The 18,695-nt window shown below is 42.5% G+C and overlaps 1 protein-coding gene across 4 annotated transcripts in view; it reads right to left on the reverse strand.

The window, feature by feature from the left end:
* The window catches only part of cryl1 (crystallin, lambda 1), a 52,540-nt gene that overhangs the window by 24,962 nt on the left and 8,883 nt on the right, over positions 1–18,695 (reverse strand). For all 4 annotated transcript variants that reach the window (XM_007905577.2, XM_007905576.2, XM_007905579.2 and 1 more), the window contains 3 exons: positions 15,501–15,627; positions 6,967–7,128; positions 4,426–4,620 (listed from right to left, as the gene is read on the reverse strand). In XM_007905577.2, the coding sequence (XP_007903768.1) occupies positions 4,426–4,620; positions 6,967–7,128; positions 15,501–15,627 (484 nt within the window). The remainder of the gene's footprint in view (positions 1–4,425; positions 4,621–6,966; positions 7,129–15,500; positions 15,628–18,695) is intronic.

Below are 18,695 nucleotides of genomic sequence, written 5' to 3' on the forward strand. Positions count from 1 at the left end.
AATCAATCAGTCATTGGGTGTTTTGATCCAACGTGCAAAACTAGGTTCCAGTCATTAAATAAATAATTTACTTGCTTTCATTCCTCAATGTGGATAGTGAGAAGTAGAAGAAAGGAAACATATTGAGTTTCATGTTAAAATGTAAAGGCAAAATGTATTACAAAATAATGGCAGAATAGGTACAAAATAGTAAAAATAAAGTCCAAGAAAAAAAAGTTGACCAATATGGAAGATGGAATAGTAGAGTGATCAAGCATATATATACATTCAATTTTTAAAGTTACATTGAAGTAGCTTCAATTACTACAACATAAAACCTTAGCATCATAAGGCATAACGAAAAGTTGCAAAACTACCTGGCTCAGGAAGACAAGATTTAACTGAATTTGTCAGGAGCAACAGGAGTTTTAGAAAATCGTAGAATCATAGAATTATACAGCACAGAGGAGGCCATTCGGCCCATTGTGTCTGAACACCTCCCTCCAGTCAGAAAAACAACCGTTCCCTACAACAACAACTTGTATATATATATAGCGCACTCCACGCCGGACGGCGTCTCAGAGAGCTTTATAGTAACGGATCCTGGGGCCCAGCCAGGGGGAGGGAGAGGAAGGTGACCAAAGGCGCGGTTGAAAAGAAAGGTCTTCAGCCGAGACCTGAAAATAGGAAGAGAGGGAGCGAGGCGAAGGGAGTGAGGAAGGGAGTTCCAGAGCCTCAGGGCATAGTGACTGAAGGCACGGCCGCTGAGGGTGGAGCGGAGGATTCGGGGGACAAAGAGGAGGCCAGACCCGGTGGAGCAAAGACAACAGGCACTGTTTTGAGGAGAGAGGAAGTCAGAGAGATAGGGGGGTGTAGAGGAGTAAAGAGATTTGAAGACAAGGGTGAGGATCTTGAAGTCGATCCTTTCTGGGACAGGCAGCCAGTGCAGTCTGACGAGGACTGGGGTAATCGGGGAGCGGAGTTTGGTGCGGGTAAGAATGCGGGCGGCAGAGTTCTGGATGACCTGGATTTTATGAATGGTAGTGGATGGCCAGCATGGAAGGCGTTGGGAGTAGTCCAGCCGAGAGGTGACAAAGGCATGGACCAGGGTTTCAGTGGCTTTTGGAGTGAGGTATTGGCGGAGACGATCGATGCATCGGAGGTGGAAGAAAGCGGTGCTAGTGAGGGACCGGATGTGGGGGAGGAAGGATAATTGGGGGTCGAACCAGACGCCTAAGTTGCGTACGGGTTCGGAGAGTTTTAGTAGGAGGTCGGGTAGGTGGAGGAGGTGAGAACCATGTGATTTTAGACGTTGACAAGAGCCAGAGTATGGCTTCCATCTTGTCAACGTTCAGTTGAAGGAAATTCGCACTCATCCAGCTCCTGAGGTCTGACAGGCAGGCTGACAGAACATCAGGGGACTGGGGTCGCAAAGTGAGGTGGAAAAATAGAGTTGGGTGTCGTCAGCATACATGTGGAAGTCTGCAGATGACATCCCCAAGAGGGAGCATATAGATTAGGAAGAGGAGGGGGCAAAGGATGGATCCTTGGGGTACACCGGGGTAACCGGGTGAGAACGGGAGGAGAAGCCGTTTGTGCAGATGTACTGCTGGTGGTTCGTGAGATAGGACTCAAACCAGGCGAGTGCAGTCCCACTGAGGTGGATGACGGAGGAAAGGCAGTGGAGGAGGATGGCATGATCGACTGTGTCGAAAGCAGCGGAGAGGTCCAGGTGGACAAGGAGGCAGAGGGAGCTTTGGTCACAGATAGAGACTCTCTGCTTTCTGTCTCCCAGCCAGTTCTGTATCCATGTTGCCACTGTCTCTTTAATACCATGGGCTTCTATTTTGCTTACAAATCTCTTATGTGGCACTTTATCAAAGCCTGTAGTTCCTGTATGTATCCTTCTGCCCCCTTTTTGTAAAGGGGAGTAACATTTGCAACCCTCCAGTTCTCTGGCACCACCCCAGTGTCCAAGAAGGATTGAAAGATTTTGGCCAGAGCTTCCGTTATTCCACTCTTACTTCCCTCGGTAACCTAGGATGCATCCCATCTGGACTGGGTGATTTATCTCCCTTGAGCACCGATAACCTTTTTAGTACCTCCTCTCGGTTTATTCTTATCTTATCCAATTCCTCTACCCTCTCCTCTGATACTGTGGCATTGGCTGCATCCTCTTCTTTTGTGAAGACAGATGCAAAGTACTCATTCAGTACATCAGCCATGCCCTCTGCCTCCACAAGATTTCCTCTTTGGTACCTTTGGCTAACCTTTTATTCTTTATATGCTTATAAAATACCTTAAGGTTCCCTTTTATGTTACCCGCTGATCTTTTCTCTTTGCCCCTCTTATTTCCTTTTTCAGTTCTCCTCTGTACTTTCTATTTGATTATCTTCTGTATTTTGGACATGACATTTATCATAAGCCTCCTTTTTCTGTTTTATTTTAATCCCAATTTTCTTATTCATCCATGGAGGTTTGGATATCCTATCTTTCCACTTGGTGGGAATGTATTTGTTCTGTCCCTGAACTATCTCCGTGAAGGATTCTCATTGCTCGTTAGCTGTTTAACTGCCAATCTTTCTTTCCAGTCCACCTTGACTAGGTCCCTTTTTAACTCATTGAAATTAGCCCTCTTCCAGTTGAGTATCTTCACCTTTGATTGCTCCTTGTCCCTTTCCATAACGACACTAAACCTAATGATGTTGTAATCACTGTTGTCCAGATGTTCTCCTACTGAAACCTGCTCCACTTGCCCCACTTCATTCCCCAGACCTAGATCCAGCACTGCTTCCTTACTTGTTAGGCTGGAAACATACTGATCCAGAAAGTTATCCTGCACACATTTCCCCCTCCTTTAAACTGTTATATTTTCAATCTCTATTAGGATAATTGAAGTCCACCATTATCACTACTCTATTGGTTTTGCATCTTTCTGAAATCTGCTTGCAAATTTGCTCATCTATCTCCTTCCCACTATTTGGTGGTCTATAGTATACACCTAACAGAGTAACAGCTCCTTTTCTGTTCATTAACTCTAACCAAATAGATTCTGTTTTTGGACCCTCTAGCACATTGTCCCTTTCCAGGGCAGTAACCGAGCCTTTAATCAATTTTGCCAACCCCCACCTCCTTTGTTTCCTTCCCTATCCCTCCTGAACATATTGTAGTCAGGAATATTCAGCTCCCATTCCTGCCCTTGTTTGAGCCAGGTCTCCACTATTGCCACTACATCATAAACCCATGTGGCAAAACTAGGAGCAGAATCAGATTAAATTGATGCAGGATTACTACTGCACATCTAAACAATGGCTGATCGGGTTAGTTAAACATTGGTTTCGGCAATAAATGATCCAAGCTGGGAGAATGGCAGAAATTTTATTAAAAAAAAGTTGATTGACTGATAAATGGGAAACCCATCACCGTGCTAAAGAGTATCCAAACCAGCCTGAGAGTTCCACATATGTCCGCATCTATGCATGGAAATTTTCCTGTATCTAGAATCCATAGGCTGGTAAGAGTGAGGACCCCAGAGTGTGTGTTGGAGTACTATTAGTGTTTAACCACAAACCGCATAGCTTGCCACTGAAAGAACTCACTGGCAAAGCTTCCCGGCTTGTGCAGCAAGGGCCACCTAACCCGTTAGGGCTTGGGCACAAGCTGAAGAGTTGGGAATTACGGACCAGCCTGGCCCAGGAAGTGAACTAGATTTCGACATTTTGTTGCCAAACATGTCACCTTGGAGCCAGTTCTGCTCCCAAAGGTCTGCAAATCATACTTCAGTCCAGCACCTTGTGACATCCTCCCGACGTGAAAGGCGCTATACAAATGTAATTTTGTTGTTGTTGCTGGACTGTGCAGGAGTCAGCAAGCCGTGACTTGCCCTTGAGTTTTACCACTCCTCTTGAGTGACACAGCATCTGACGTTGTACCTTTACACTCAGAAACTCGGTTGGAAAATCACATACATAACCCTTAACCTACTGCTCTGCGGTGCAATAGATTACACTAATGAACTGGGTGGTCAAACAGATTTATGTTTTAATCATAACTATACTTAATCGGCATTTTTCCTGGATTTCGATGTCACGCAATCTACTTTCAGAATGGAGTTCTCATGGGTCTGCAGAATAAGTATAATAATAATAATCCATGGATTTGCTAAAGCACCTTATCACATCGTTGAGAGGATTTTCAGTTGCGAGAAGGAACTTCTAATTGCAACTAATAGTTCTTATTAAGAAATCATATTTAAAATTGCTGCGTTTTTAGAATTCAATAGTCGCACACTTTGGTAGAAAAGGGCCTGCTAAAACGTTTAGATGGATGCTTTGAATCTACCTGGCCTTGACCTGATGTCCATCCACATAAAATTTATAGCATTGACCCCAAAACAAAAATGTTTTCATTAAAGTACAGGTGACAAATTGGAAAAAAAATACCTACGGTAACAAGTCTCCACGCCTCTCCAATGATAGCGTATTGAATTCGATTCAAAGCAAATCCATCAATCTCTCTGATCAGCTTGACAGGCACCTGTCCAACACGTTTCATAAGAGCATAGGTTTTCTCCACAACAGAAGGCTGTGTCTCCGGATGTGGGACCAGTTCAACCAGGGGTACGTAGTATGTTGGATTCACCTGGAAACATAAACAGGGTTATAATAATAATAATAATAATAATCCTTGCATTTGATATAGCGCTTTTCACGTCAGGAGGACGTCCCAAAGCGCTTCACAGAACACACTGTAAAGTGAATTGAATGTATATTTGTGGGCGAACGCGGCAGCCAATTGCGCACAGCAATGTCCCACAAACAGTCGTAGATTGAAAATGACCAATTTAATTATTGTTTTTGGTTTTTTGGAGGGATTATTATTAGGCAGGTGGAGTAAGGAAACTTGCCCAAGGTTTCGCCCTCTGCCTGGAATTAAACTCAGGTCTCTCACTTGCAAAGCGAGTGCTCTAACCACTGAGCTACAGGACTCCATTATTCTTATTGAAGGATTCATTGAGCTTATTGAAGCATTCCTTACTGAAGCATTTTTGTGATATTGAAACATCTTCAACTGATAGGGGAATGATGGGTGGGCATCACAAATTGCTGGCCTTTTGCGTAATCTATGACTGTTTTTAGGACACTGCTGTGTGCAATTGGCTGCTGCATTTCACCCATAACATACACAATCAATCCACTTTACAATATATTCTGTGAACCGCTTTGAGACATCGCAATGATGTGATAAGGCACTATATCAAATGCAAGGATTATTATTATTAGAATACCCAATATACACTAGGCTTAACAAAATCCAATGATCAAGGAAATTTCTATCTCTACATTTAAAAACAAAACCAGACAAAACATGAGATGATTTTAGTCCTGAAACACTTGAAAATAACCTATACTGGTCCAGAAAAAAAACTCTACAGTGTACAAAAAAAGTTATGAAACCAAATGTTTTCAGTAGTTAGATCCAAGAATAGTGTTAGCTGACCTTAGGTATCAAAGAATAGGTGTGGTGGGACTCTCTATCTGTGAGAGGAAGGGGGAAGAAGGTGCAAAAAGTCAAGACTGAAATCCACAACCTGAAGCGGTTTGATGGGGGTATGGATTAAAGCTTTAGTTGGTTGGGTAGTCCACCACTCCTGGAGAAGCTGTGGAAAGACGTTTGAGGATAAGCAGCTTTGAATATGAGCAGCAAGCTACATAATTGTAAGAACAAGTAACTGGAGGGAAATTTTATTTGTATAGAAGAGTTTTGTGAGAGATTCATAGTTTAACAACATAGCGGCCCTCCAAGCTGGACGGAGTCTCAGAGGGCTTGATTCATAGTTTAGCGATTCATAGTTTAACCACACCTAAATGCAGATTTGAAATATCCTAACAGTTTCAGTGCATAAAAAAACAAAAACGCTGCCTCTTTCAAACACTGATCACAGCCTGCCATTTTAAATAATTGGACACAATAAATCCTTTCAGTAATTAACAGGCCTTTAAAAGTGCCGGTGGCTATCATTAGGAATTACAGTACTTGCAATGTCAGCAAAGTAAGTTAAACATAAATACTGAAAGTATCCAATTTAGGTAAATCTTCGATAATCCCTAATTGCCATTCCCTAACCTGTCATTCTCCTAATTTTCATTCCAACTTTGGTTAGACACAATTATTGTGCACCAGAAAGGTGCACGTTAAACAATTCAAAGTTTTCTAACCCTTGGTCAGAATACAAATCAAGGATTTTATTCAACCCTAGTTTGCAAATACGTAACTCCTGTTGATAAACACTAGAACCGAGAGGCCCAAAGACCAACTTGAGCAATGATGGTGTTCATTGCTGTAGCAACAGATCATTCTGATTTAAGTTTCAACAATAGCCCTATGAGAATCCACCCATATATAGAGTCCCAGATACCATTACACAAGTTGATCTTTGAGCCTCTAGTTTCTAGTGTTCATATATCCACATTTTAGAATCCACTCGAATCAATTTGCAGAGAGATAAGCAGCTGCTGTTCAAGCTCTGTAACTCCAATTGATGGAACCATTGGTGAATGGGTAGGATGAGTGCCAAGCTATAGGTCAGAAGACGACAACAACAACAACAACAACAAAACAGTTCCTAGAATCTGCCTAGACCACCTCACTGCACTTATGGAGTGTTAAATTCCCAATGAGTGACTACCCTTCATGGTGAGGCAAGCGATACTTCCCACTCAGCTCCTGTTAACCCTCCAAACCAAAGCGCTAAGGGTCAGGTGGTCCGAGTTGACAAGTAGTGTGAAACTTGTCAGGCAGGGCAACTTCAATGGCAAGCTGTGTGTTTTTAGCTGGCTAAACCTCAGCAGTACCCCAACGCACACTCTAGGGACCCCGAGCCTGTGCCTAATACTCTCCAAAATTAGGAAAGCTGGGTAGAGAGTGTGCATTCTGATCCAAATAAAAAGAGCCCCATATTAACCCTCACACAGTTAAAAAACTTACAGGGTGAGATACAATACACTGTTTAACATGTTTGAGACCGCTGAACAGCTTTGAAGGTAAAAGGCACGAAGTAGAACTGCTGAGAATCACATCGTCATTCATGAGGCCATCCAACTCTTGAAAAATCTTCCTCTTCAGTTCCAAGTTCTCAGGAACACATTCCTATTTTGAAGAAACATATGAAATATTATTTATTATTGTGATTCCTGTCCGTATTTGATCTGTAAGGGAACTCATTATTTCAGTGTATATTCATCACAATCCAATTCAAGTCAATTTTAAGGGGCTTCACAATGGCTCAGTAGAGACAATCCACATTGTGGCTTGATATGGAACCATAGAAGGTTACAGGGTGAAATTCTAGTTTACGCAGACTTTGCTGACCTTAGTGATGGACAGGAGAGCTATAATTATGTGGCTGGGGAAATTCGGAAGAACTTCTTCTCCCAGAAACTGTCGGAGTATGGAAAGATTTGCCATGGGTAACTGTTAGAACTGAGTCAATTAGGAGCATTTAAAAGAAAATTCAACAAACAATTCTGAGGAAGGGTACTGTATTTAGGGACCACAGGTAAAGGACAGGGAACTGGGTTTAGGATGGGCAGCTTTTTGGAGGCGCAAACACTGATACAAAATGATCTGAATTATGGAGTCAATCATCAGGAAGGAAGTGGAAAATTACCTGTGTATAAAAATAATCTATTAATGTCAGCCAACATGGGTTTAAAAAGTATAGGTCTTGTCTGACAAACCTTAATGACTGTGGGAAGCCATATGATGTGAAATATCTAGACTTCCGAAAGGCATTTGACAAAGTACCACCTGACAGAAACTTGCATAAACTGTGGTCACTGAGTATCAAGGGCAAGACATAAAAAATGTATTCAGAATTGGCCTTCGGGAAAGAAAAAAGGGCTGATTGTTATGGAAGCTGGGTCAAAATGGGGAGAAGTGTTAATCAGGGTGCCTCAGGGGTCTTTCCTGTTCTTTGTATATATTAATGACCTGGATTCGCAGACACAATGTAAGATAATTACATTTGCAGATGACACCATGTTGAATCAGAGGAGGGAGCAAAGTTCTTTCAAAGAGAGCTTGATAGGGTCTGCACATGGGCTGATACCTGAATAAAGTTTAATATGGATAAATATAAGTTCAAGACCTTCCTCTTTGACTGTGCCTACGTCTTCCCACCCCCAACCAACCCCCTTGCTCTCCAACCCTCTTGATTCCAACTCCCGGCTCAGGTGCAAACTCTTCACTATCCAGCTCCTTGCGACATCCTCCTGATGTAACAAACACTATATAAATGCAATTTGTTGCTGTTGTTACAATTATACAGTGCCTTACACATCAGGAGGATGTCTCCATATCTCCAATCAGGTGTTGGATGTATTCCATGGATGGATTAGAACTTGCCAAGGGAGAAGCTGAAACTGATCTAGCCGTGTTATTTGATTCATCATTCACTATATTAAAATAGCGCGAGGCAGTAATAAACAAGGCAGAAAGGACGTCAGTCTACGTGGCCGTAAGCACTGTTGAAAAGGAAGGTTTTCAGGCTGGACTTAAAACAGGGGAGGGGCACAGGCGGAGGATTGAGGGAGAGTGTTCCAGAGATTCGGGGCGTAGTGGCTGAAAACGCAACCTCCAATGGTGAGTAGAGGGTGCGAGGGATGAACAGGAGGCCGGTGCCAGTTGAGCGGAGCGCAGGGTGGTGGATTGGGAAGTACGGAGGTCGGAGAGGTAGGGAGTTTGCAGTGAGTGGAGGGATTTGAACACAAGCGTGAGGATCTTGAAGTCGATCCGTTTGGTGATGGGGAGCCAGTGGAGCCTGACCAGAACTAGTGAGATATGGGTACGGAGTTTGGTCCGGATCAGTATGCAGGCAGCAGAGTTCTGAATGAGTTGGATTTTTTGAATAGTGGAGCTGGGGAGACCGGCGAGAAGTGCGTTTGAGTATTCCAGGTGGGAGGTGACAAACGCACGCACGAGGGTTTTGGCTGCATTTGCGGTAAGATATGGTCGGAGGCGGGCAATGTGGCGTAGGTGGAGGAAGGCGGTCCTGATCAGAGACTGGATGTGGGGAGGGACAGCTGGGGGTCAAACCGGATGCCTAGACTTTCGGACTGGTTCAGTGAGTGTGAGGGAGAGCCCAGGGAGGTTGAGGAGGTCAGATCCGCAGGAGTGCAGACGTTGATGGGAGCCAAGGAGTATAGCTTCCGTCTTGTCCACATTCAGCTGCAGGAAGTTTGCACTCATCCAGGCCCTGATATCTGCCAAATAAGCTGATAGGACATCGGAGGACCTGGAGTTGATGCTGAAGGAGGCAAAGTAGATTTGTGTATTATCTGCATACTTGTTTACCCTGTATCTGCAGATGACATTGCCCAGAGGGAGCATATAGACGAGGAAAAGAAGAGGGCCAAGGATGGAGCCCTGGGGTACCCAAAGGTGATTGGGCGGGGGCAGGAGGAGAAATTATTTGGCGAGATGAAATGGAGGCGGTTGGTTAAGTAGGACTCGAACTATGCAAGTGTGGTCCCACTATATTGGATGAGGAAGAAGCAGTGGAGGAGGTGGTGTGGTCGAATGTGTCGAATGCAGCAGAGAGATGCAGGAGGACGAGGAGGCAGAAGGTGCCCTGGTCAAAGATATCGAGGACGCTATAGACCATTCAGTCCCTCGAGCCTGTTCCCCCATTCTATTAGATCATGGCTGATCTGCATTGGAGTGTCAACTTAGACTATGCTATGTAAATTCAAGTCCCAATGTGGGGCTTGAACCCACAACCTTTTGACTCAGTATTATAGTTTATAAAATGATATATTCTTGGTCAGGCTTTAATAATTTAATATTCTCTTTTCAATTCTACCTTCACTTAAACCTATTTTCTTGGGTCTGAATAGTCTCCAGGGAAGGGCTTTTCCGTAGCTGTTGGTAACTTTTCCCAGTATATCAAAGAATGTTTAAGAGAGAAGGATCTTCCTTGAATAAAAAGTAAGCTAAATATGAACCCATTATTAATTTGTCTCCCACTGCACCCATTTTCTATATTATATACTGGAAGAAGAATTTGTCTAAAATTCTCTTTCCTGTATATTTGAACCACAATTTCCTTTTTTTTTCTCTTGGTGACTGAAATATTCCATTCTGTGGTTCACCAAAAACAATCCAGCCTTTTTCCAATTAGAGTTTGAATACGAAACAGTGGGGGTTGGAGTTTGAACATGTGCCCTAACTCACCACTTTTTTCCCTTTAATTCTTTGCTTCTGACAATGTTATGCATCTACATTAGAGGATTTATTAAATCCATTGTGCACTTATGTCAGCATTGTGGGATTTGGAGTTGAACTACAATGGAGCCCCACAATATCACTATGGTTACAATGTAGAAACACCTTGTTTCTATATTTCCCACACACTCCAAACACCAAGTTTAATGCAGTAATTCACGTAACATACTGAAGTGACCAACCGAGGATGACAACTTGGCAGAAATTACACAAAGATAAGAATTTGAACCTTGAGCACTCGAGAAAGACGAGACAGGTCAAGCTAAACTGGGCTGATTGAGTTGAAAGAAAAGCTCATGAAAAACTGAGTGTTTTGGAGCACTGGAAATCAGTCTCAATAATGAACAAAAGTAAAACTGGTTCAACTACAAAATTTAACAGAGATATCCCAAAGAAGGAAAGAAAGGGAGTAGCAGAGGTGTGATAAGGATCATTGCACATCCAGCAACATAGACTACTAACTATAATCATTAACCCTGGGAGAACTTCACTGTAAAGTGAATCGACTGTATATTTTGTGGGCGAAACACGGCATCCAATTGCGCACAGCAGTATCCCACAAAATCATGCAAGTGATTGAATTTGCCAAGAGGGAAGCTAAAAGAGATTTAGGGGTGTTAGTTGACTCATGGTTCACTATGTCAATCAACAAGACAAACAGGATGCTGGGCTACATTGCTAAATCAGTTGAGTTTACATCCCCAGACGTCATTCTCAGGCTGCACGTTGCTCTGATCAAACCGCACCTTGAATATTGCACACCTTGAATATTGCACACAGTTCCGTTCTGGTCATCTTGACATAAGGCCCTAAAGGCGGTGCAGAGGAGAGTGACAAGGATGATCCTCAAAGCTAGAGGAATGAGCTATGAGCAATGACTAGACAGCTAGGTCTCTTCAGTCTTGCGAGAAGATGACTCAGAGGGGATCTCATAAAGATGTACAAAATTTTAAATGGGACTGAAAAAGTAATCCAGGATCAATAGTTTAGGATGTATCATAACAGTAGAATAAGAGGGCAAAGTGATTTCAGGACAGATACCAGGATATTTTTCTTTACGCAGAGGGGAATCAGTGGACTGTAACAGTTTGTCAGGAAAGGTAGTAAAGGCCAGGACAACATTCATTTAAAAAGCAGCATGATGCAGTGTTTGGCGGGGGGTGGGGGGCAAGTGGGTGTTCTGGATTGTTGAGATCACATATGCCGAAGAGCCTTTTTCATCCAAACCAATCTGGTGATCTTGTGAAACAGGATCCCAGCATATATCCTACATTCACTTCATACCTTAATTTACACTACACTCAATAACAATTGAATGTAGCACAAAATATAAATAAACTGTCTAGATAAATGAGTTTACATTGAAAAATTAACTGCTGAAAAGTTTAAGCCCATTGTTTTCTCTGAGAAAACGTTTTAACTACAGTTAAGTGTCAAGGAAACTTTATTCACTGTTGAAACATAAGGTCACACTTCAGTAAACTAATGCTTAAACACATAACTCAGTGCTAGCAATCACACAGAGCATAACCTAAATCACAACCAATCGCCTGGGAAAGTGAGGCAACAATGCAAAGAGGGAAACATTTGAGTTTTCATTGTTAATCACTAAATGAACTCAATACTGAAATTCTGACGACTCTACTATGTAGATTAACAAGGGAGTACAACAGGTTCCTAAAGGACAAGTGACTAAAGTTACTGCTGCAATAAGCCACACCAACCAAAATGTTTCTTTAAAACTGTGCCTTGGTATGTCCTCCCGACATGAAAGGCGCTATACAAATGTAATCTTGTTGTTGTATCTCATTGCAAGGGAGAGATATTCCACCCACACCCACCCCAATATAAAAATTGGACAGGTAGGACTGTGCCTTGTAGGATGGTAAGGATTTACAGGAATTTCCCATAATAGTTCTGAACCACACCTCTGACCCCAAACTAGCTCATGCAAACCCGCACGATCGCTTCCTATGCGGTACAAAAGATAGAAGCACCGACGACCAAATTGGCTCCATTGGCTCCCTAGTCCCAGTGGATCAAATTCAAAATTCCTTGCACTCACCTTTAAATCCCTTCATGGGCTCTCCCCACCCCACATTTTCGACCTGGCTGCCTTCATACACGCATTCGTCACCTCAAGGCTCGACTACGGAAACTCCCTGCTCGTCGGCCTCCCCAACTCTTCCCTCCACAAGCTGCAGATCATCCAGAACTCTGCAGCTCGGTCCTCTCCCGCACCAGGCTCCGTGACCCCATCACCCCACCCTTGCCAGGCTACCCAGCCCTCAGAGGATAGAATTCAAAATCCTTGTCCTCACTTTCAAGTCTCTCCACCGGTCTCGCCCCCTCCTACCTCTCTGACCTGCTGACCCCCTATCAACCTATCTGTTCCCTCCGCTCAGCAGGCTCGAGCCTGCTCCATGTCTCCCGCCTGACCCATCGGCGGCCGGGCTTTCAGCCTCTCTGCCCACACTCTTTGGAACTCCAACCCACAATCCCTTCGCCTTGCCCCCTTTCTTGCCTCCTTCAAGGCACGACTAACTGTCCTTTCAGCCGCCTTCCTACCCCCCCTGCCCTGCCTCATCCCAAACCTGCCCCCCACACTTCGGTCCTGACCCCTGACTGTTCAGCGCCTTGGGACGTCCTCATGATGTGAAAGACGCTTTACAAATGTAATTTTGTTTTTGCTGTAATTGTATCACCAATTTCCCACAAACAATGTCAAAAAATTAACTTTGCATGACAATTCTTTCCGCTGGCTTTCCAATTTTGAAAAAGAGTTTACAGTTTCTGTGTTTTGTTTACTATATAAAACTTTATCCCATGCTCGAGGCCCAATAAATGTAATCATTCAACCACAATAAGGACACTTTCATGACACCATCCAAAACTAATTAATATTTTTTAAAAAAACCTATGTAGTGTAGAATGTATAGCTCACTAAAAAACTATTTATTCCAGGTCAGGTAGGTGAAAGGTAACACTTGTGAACTATTTGATTCTTTGTTAAATGCCTTCTGTTTATATGAAGCAAATGCAAACACTTGAAGCAGCTTTGAACTTACTTTGCACCAGAAAAAAGCCATTCCTTTCCTGGAACAGGTAATACTCTACCACAATATCTCATAGCAACAAATACAACACGCTCAGCCGTCTAAACCTTTTCAGTGATCTTTCATGCATTTCTTTGGAATTTATTAAAAATAAACAAAAGTGAACACAAATCACTCTATTTTCTCTCCAGTCCCATTTACTCCCAAGCACCTTCAATGGCCAAGAAGGAAGGAGGAAACAGTAGTCTCATGAATGTTCTCTCTCCCCTGCAGGAAGTAACCTCCTTCTTGTAGTCTCTCCATTTCAGTATAGCTGGGATCAGAAAGGCATTGGAATGAGCTCAAGTGAAACAAATAGGTAGAGAAAATCAGGCAATATTCTATGGGTGGCATCCCCTTATTCGTGATACTACATGCTGGTGCTTCAATGTACGACTCCATTCATATATTTCCAAGCTTTTTAAGCAACTAAAATAAAAAGAAATATTTAGGGCAACAGATACCATTGGTGATAAGTAACAATAATAATAAATCACATCATTGTAATTTTCTTTGTTACCAGCCAAATTCAATCCCTCTTTGAATTCCTGGACCCTGTTGTGGGTGCCATCAAGCTCGGTATAACACTCACAATTGAGGCTCATGTGTCAATAAAGGTTACTTCACAAAATCTTCAGTAAGCACATCTAGCCATTTATTATCTTGGTATTAAATGGTTTAAATCACTTGCTCTACTGCTGATTCCACACACTCACCTGATCCACTTGCTTATTACCACACAACACAACCAAAGGTTTAAAGAATGAATGAAAGAAGCACAGTGGGGCCCTTGTTTTCCTGCAAGACCCGAGCTGCAACTGGAGCATCTCAGGCATAGAAATGATAGAGAATAGATCTTTCTGTCCCTGTGCGCATGCACAATTGCAAAAACATATCACAATCCTGGGAAAAATGCAACTCCCAGTGTTCAATGGCACGTTTGCAGAGACATCAGGAAATCTGGCACTGGGCATAGTAAACAAATTAGTTAATAGATTTCTTTAAAAGAGAAAAGAATTTTTAGCTCAAAACGTAATCCATTCATCATTGGGAAAGCAGTTCTAAAGTATGTTACAGCTAAACCTGCAGTGTACAAAGACTGAAATCTATCCACAGACAAAGAATGTTGTCACGCAATCTAAGCCACATCCTTCCAAGAGGTTAATTGCACAATAAAGTGTAGGATTCTCAGACTGTAAATGCTTTCCTTGTTCTCTTTATAGTAAAGACAGGAATTTAAAGGGATGCTCTGGGTTCTCAGACCTATACAGCACATTTAATCTTTTAAAATATCGTTGCTGTCAAATGCCATTATTTCACCTTGAGAGAAAGAGAGGGAGAGGAGGGGGAAATCAAGGTGAACAATTGCTACCTATTATTGACTTCATCTCTTAACAACATATACAGTTTCTGATTGCACTTATTGATGCATATCATTTACAGGGCTTTTGAATATGGAGTTCTGTTGCAAAGTGGTTAGTACGCTCACCTCGGAAGTGAGAGAACTAGTGTTCAATTGCCGGGTGGGGCGAAACCTTAGGCAAATTTCCTTACTCCACACGTCTCTATTTACCAAGCAGTAGGTAGGAACCCAGTTGTTAGTCGATTGGCAGATCGTTTTCCAGGGGATTAATCACTCTAATAAAAATTGGTTACTCAATGCACGACTGTTTGTAGGACACTGCTGTGTGCAATTGGCTGCTGAGTTTTGGCCACAAAACATACAGTCAATCCACTTTACCTTATATTCTTTGAAACGCGTTGAGACGTCTCAGCGACGTGATAAGGCGTTATATCAAATGCAAGAATTATTATTATTATTACAGTCAAAGCCTGATATGGATCCTTTTGTGTGACAGTCACTATTCAATTCAAATTCTTCTGACAAAATTTCAATTTTCGCATTCAAGAGAACAGAAAGGGAAAGGCAGATCATCTATTTGTGTTGGCTTTTTTCTTTGTGGGATTTTTTTTCAAATAAAGAGCAAAAATTCAAACTCAAAACTATTTGATTTAAAAAAAGCCTAACGATAAAGCACTGCATTTATTAGCAAAGACAAATGTTTTCTTGCAGAAATCGTTCGTTGTGTGTGCGTGTGTACAAATAGTATAAAAATCAATAAAACATAACACCAGTCTAACCTGGATGTGAATAGAGCCCTCTATTGCTTTTGCAAGGTCACTGCAGCCACTGATCAACGCCATTTGTTCCTCTGGTTTGGAAGTTCCTCTGAGCATCCCATTTTTCTCAAGTTCATTCAGCTGATGCCTAAATGAAGACCAGAATATGCAGCAACCTTTTAATAAAAGATGACTGTATGAACTCTTTTCTTAAATACCTGTTATCTTAAAAAAAAACACAACAGTAACAATTTGCAGTTACCTATTTCAAATCGAATATGTTAATTGTATTAAATATGTCAAATTGGGAGAAACTCTCAAAATGTTTCACAAAGACAAAGTGGGAGCCCGAGCCGAGAGTGAAATCGGAGGGGGGAGGTGGCCGAAAGCACAGTCAAAGAGGTAGATATTTAAACTAATTTTAAAAGCAGAGGAGAATTCCAGAGGGTGGGGCAAAGTGGCTGAAAGCTCATAGCTGCTATTGATGGGGCGAAGCAGGTGGAAGCAATGAAGCAGACAATGAAATAGAGTTGGTGGTTGAGAGGGAGTAGTCAGGGGCATTTGAAGATAATCTTAATGTCGATCTGCTGGGATAGGGAACCCAGCGGAGATAGTGGGACGAGCAAGATGGGGGAAGTGAAGTAGGCATCACCCACTGAGCAATGGAAGCAAACAGGGTGGCAGAGGGTTAGGAAGTCAGATAGGAAGGGGAAGCGAGACCGTGGAGGGCTTTGAAGGTGAGGACCAGGATCTTGAACTGTATCCTCTGTGTGATGGGAAGCCAGTGGAGTCGGGCAAGAATGGGGGTGATAGGGTTGCGGAGCCTGGTGCGGGAGAGGACACGGGCTACAGAGTTCTCGATGATCTGCAGCTTGTGGAGGGAGCAGTTAGGGAGGCTGACAAGCAGTGGGTTTGCATAGTCAAGCCTCGATGTAATGCAATAATAATCTTCTCCATCTTGATTCCCTCTATGTTGTCCCAGCACATCAAGCTGTAATGGATCCTGCATGAAACAAGGTAAGGATGTCTAATTTCTAGGGGCGTGGAATCAAAGCACATCACTGTTTAAATTCAGCCAATTTAATTGCCAATCTCATTCTCAGAAAGCCATGAGGAAGGCGGATGTGGAGAATGGAATTGTTGACTTGGTGTAATAGAGATACTGGTTTAAGGTATATTTACCAGGAACTTTACTTGACATTTAATCTACCGTAATTTATAATTTGACATGCGAATCCTCAGTTGTAACTCGAGGTGGCAACAGTAATAAAAAAAAGTATTTGTTCCCCAGCAAGGATTCACCAATGATCAGCATAAACAAAAGCACAAAGTAGTTTACCTCTAAAGAACACAAATTAGTTTTTCATGCTGTCTTTTGGCAAAAGAACAAACAAAATATCTTAGTTGTAGCAGATTACACAACATTATCTAGAGGAAGCCTGGGGAAGAGGAGTTGACCGAGAAGCAATCCAGCAAACTACCACCTACAGTTGCCAGAAGTTCCTGAAGGTGAGATACCCATCTTGAAGAGTTTTACAGGAAAGTCACCAAAGCACGGCAGAAGCACTTTGCAGGAAAGTGACCAAAGCAACCAAAAGCACGGAAAAAGGGCACAAGGCCAAGGGATTTTGTAAAGGATTTCCAGAGAAGCATTTGGCTGAAAGTTCAGCTGCTGAATATGAAAAAGACAGGGAGAGGGAGTTGCAGCAGGCCTGAGTTTGTAGAATATAATATAATAATAATCCTTGCATTTGATATAGTGCTTTTCACTTCTAGACGTCCCAAAGCGCTTCACAGAATATACTGTAAAGTGAAGTGAATGGGTTGAGAAGAGGGGAAGTAGGTGGAAGCAGGTGGATGTGGGGCTGGAGATTGCAGAGGTAGGGATGGGCATGGAGAAATTTGAAGGTCAGGACGAGTCTTTTGAAGTTGATCTGCTGGGGAACAGGGAGCCAGTGAAGCCTGGCATGGGTGAGACATCGAGTTTAGTGCAGGAGAGGATACAGGCTGCAGAATTCTGAATAAGCTGGAGATTTGTAGAGGGTGTAGCTAGGGAGACGAGCAAAGAGATTGAGAAATTGAGTGTAGCAGTGACAAAGTGTGAATTCTCGGCTGCATTGGGATGAGAATGGGATGGAAACAAGCAATGCTCCAAAGATAGGTAAAAGTAATCTTGGTCGGAGGCTAGATTTAGGGTATGAAAGTGATCAGAGAGTCAAACAAAATACCCAAATTGTGCACTGGTTTAGTAAGATGGTGTGATCAACCTAGGTGTTAGAGAAAGCTAGACGCAAAGAGACACTGGTGAAAGCCAAGCACAATGACTTCAGTTTGTGGACATTCAGCTGATGAAAGTCAAGCCTCACCCAGGACTTGATGTCTGACAGGCAATCGACAGAAGTGACCATGGAATTGAAGTGGAGCCAGAGGGGTAGAGTTGGGCATTATTGGTATACATGTGGAAGTTGCCCCTGTGTGGATTATGCCACTATAGAGCAGCTTGTAGATGAGGAAAATGAGAGGATCATTGATACAGCAGGCGCCTGTGCAATGGTAAGAAGAGAAATTGATAGCAGAGACTCTGGATCAGGGGCAATGGAACCTGGAAAGAGTGGTCTCACGAAGGTGGATCAGAGTGGAAAAATAGTGGGGGAGTATGGAGTGGTCAATGGTGTCAAAAGTGGCAAAGAGGTCAATGAGGTAAAAACAGGTTTACATTTTTTTATGCAACCAAGTTCTACAGAAGGAAAAAAAAGCACAAGTTACATGTAGTTTAATAACTTTACATGTAATTTTTGTCAACATAAATGCTTGTTCTGTTGCGTAAATTTCAAAAATGATTCGGACATACAACCTGTATGGGAGGGAGGACATAGTCTCTTTAAATCCCTCAGAAATCTGATGAATTACACTTTATATCAGCCATTTTATTTGAAAGCAAAAGCCAGAGGGACCACCATGTCAAAGTAACTATAGATACTGTGTAAACAAACTGTCCATTTAGGGAAAAAGTGCTGTTGTGTTCACTTCAGTTTCCTTTTCCAGAACAAAAACTGCTGACCTGTAGTTCTTTCAACAAAACGCTACAGACGTTTCCTGACTAAGCTAACTTTATCACGAAATAGCAATCGTTTATTTCGGCAATGCTGTGTTCTTTTCTCATTTTAAACTAAAACGCCAAATAATTTTGAAACCTGAAATGTTTTCATTGATGAA

This window comes from Callorhinchus milii, unplaced genomic scaffold (genome assembly GCF_018977255.1).
Source record: "Callorhinchus milii isolate IMCB2004 unplaced genomic scaffold, IMCB_Cmil_1.0 Scaffold4, whole genome shotgun sequence".
NCBI classification, from domain to species: Eukaryota; Metazoa; Chordata; class Chondrichthyes; order Chimaeriformes; family Callorhinchidae; genus Callorhinchus; species Callorhinchus milii.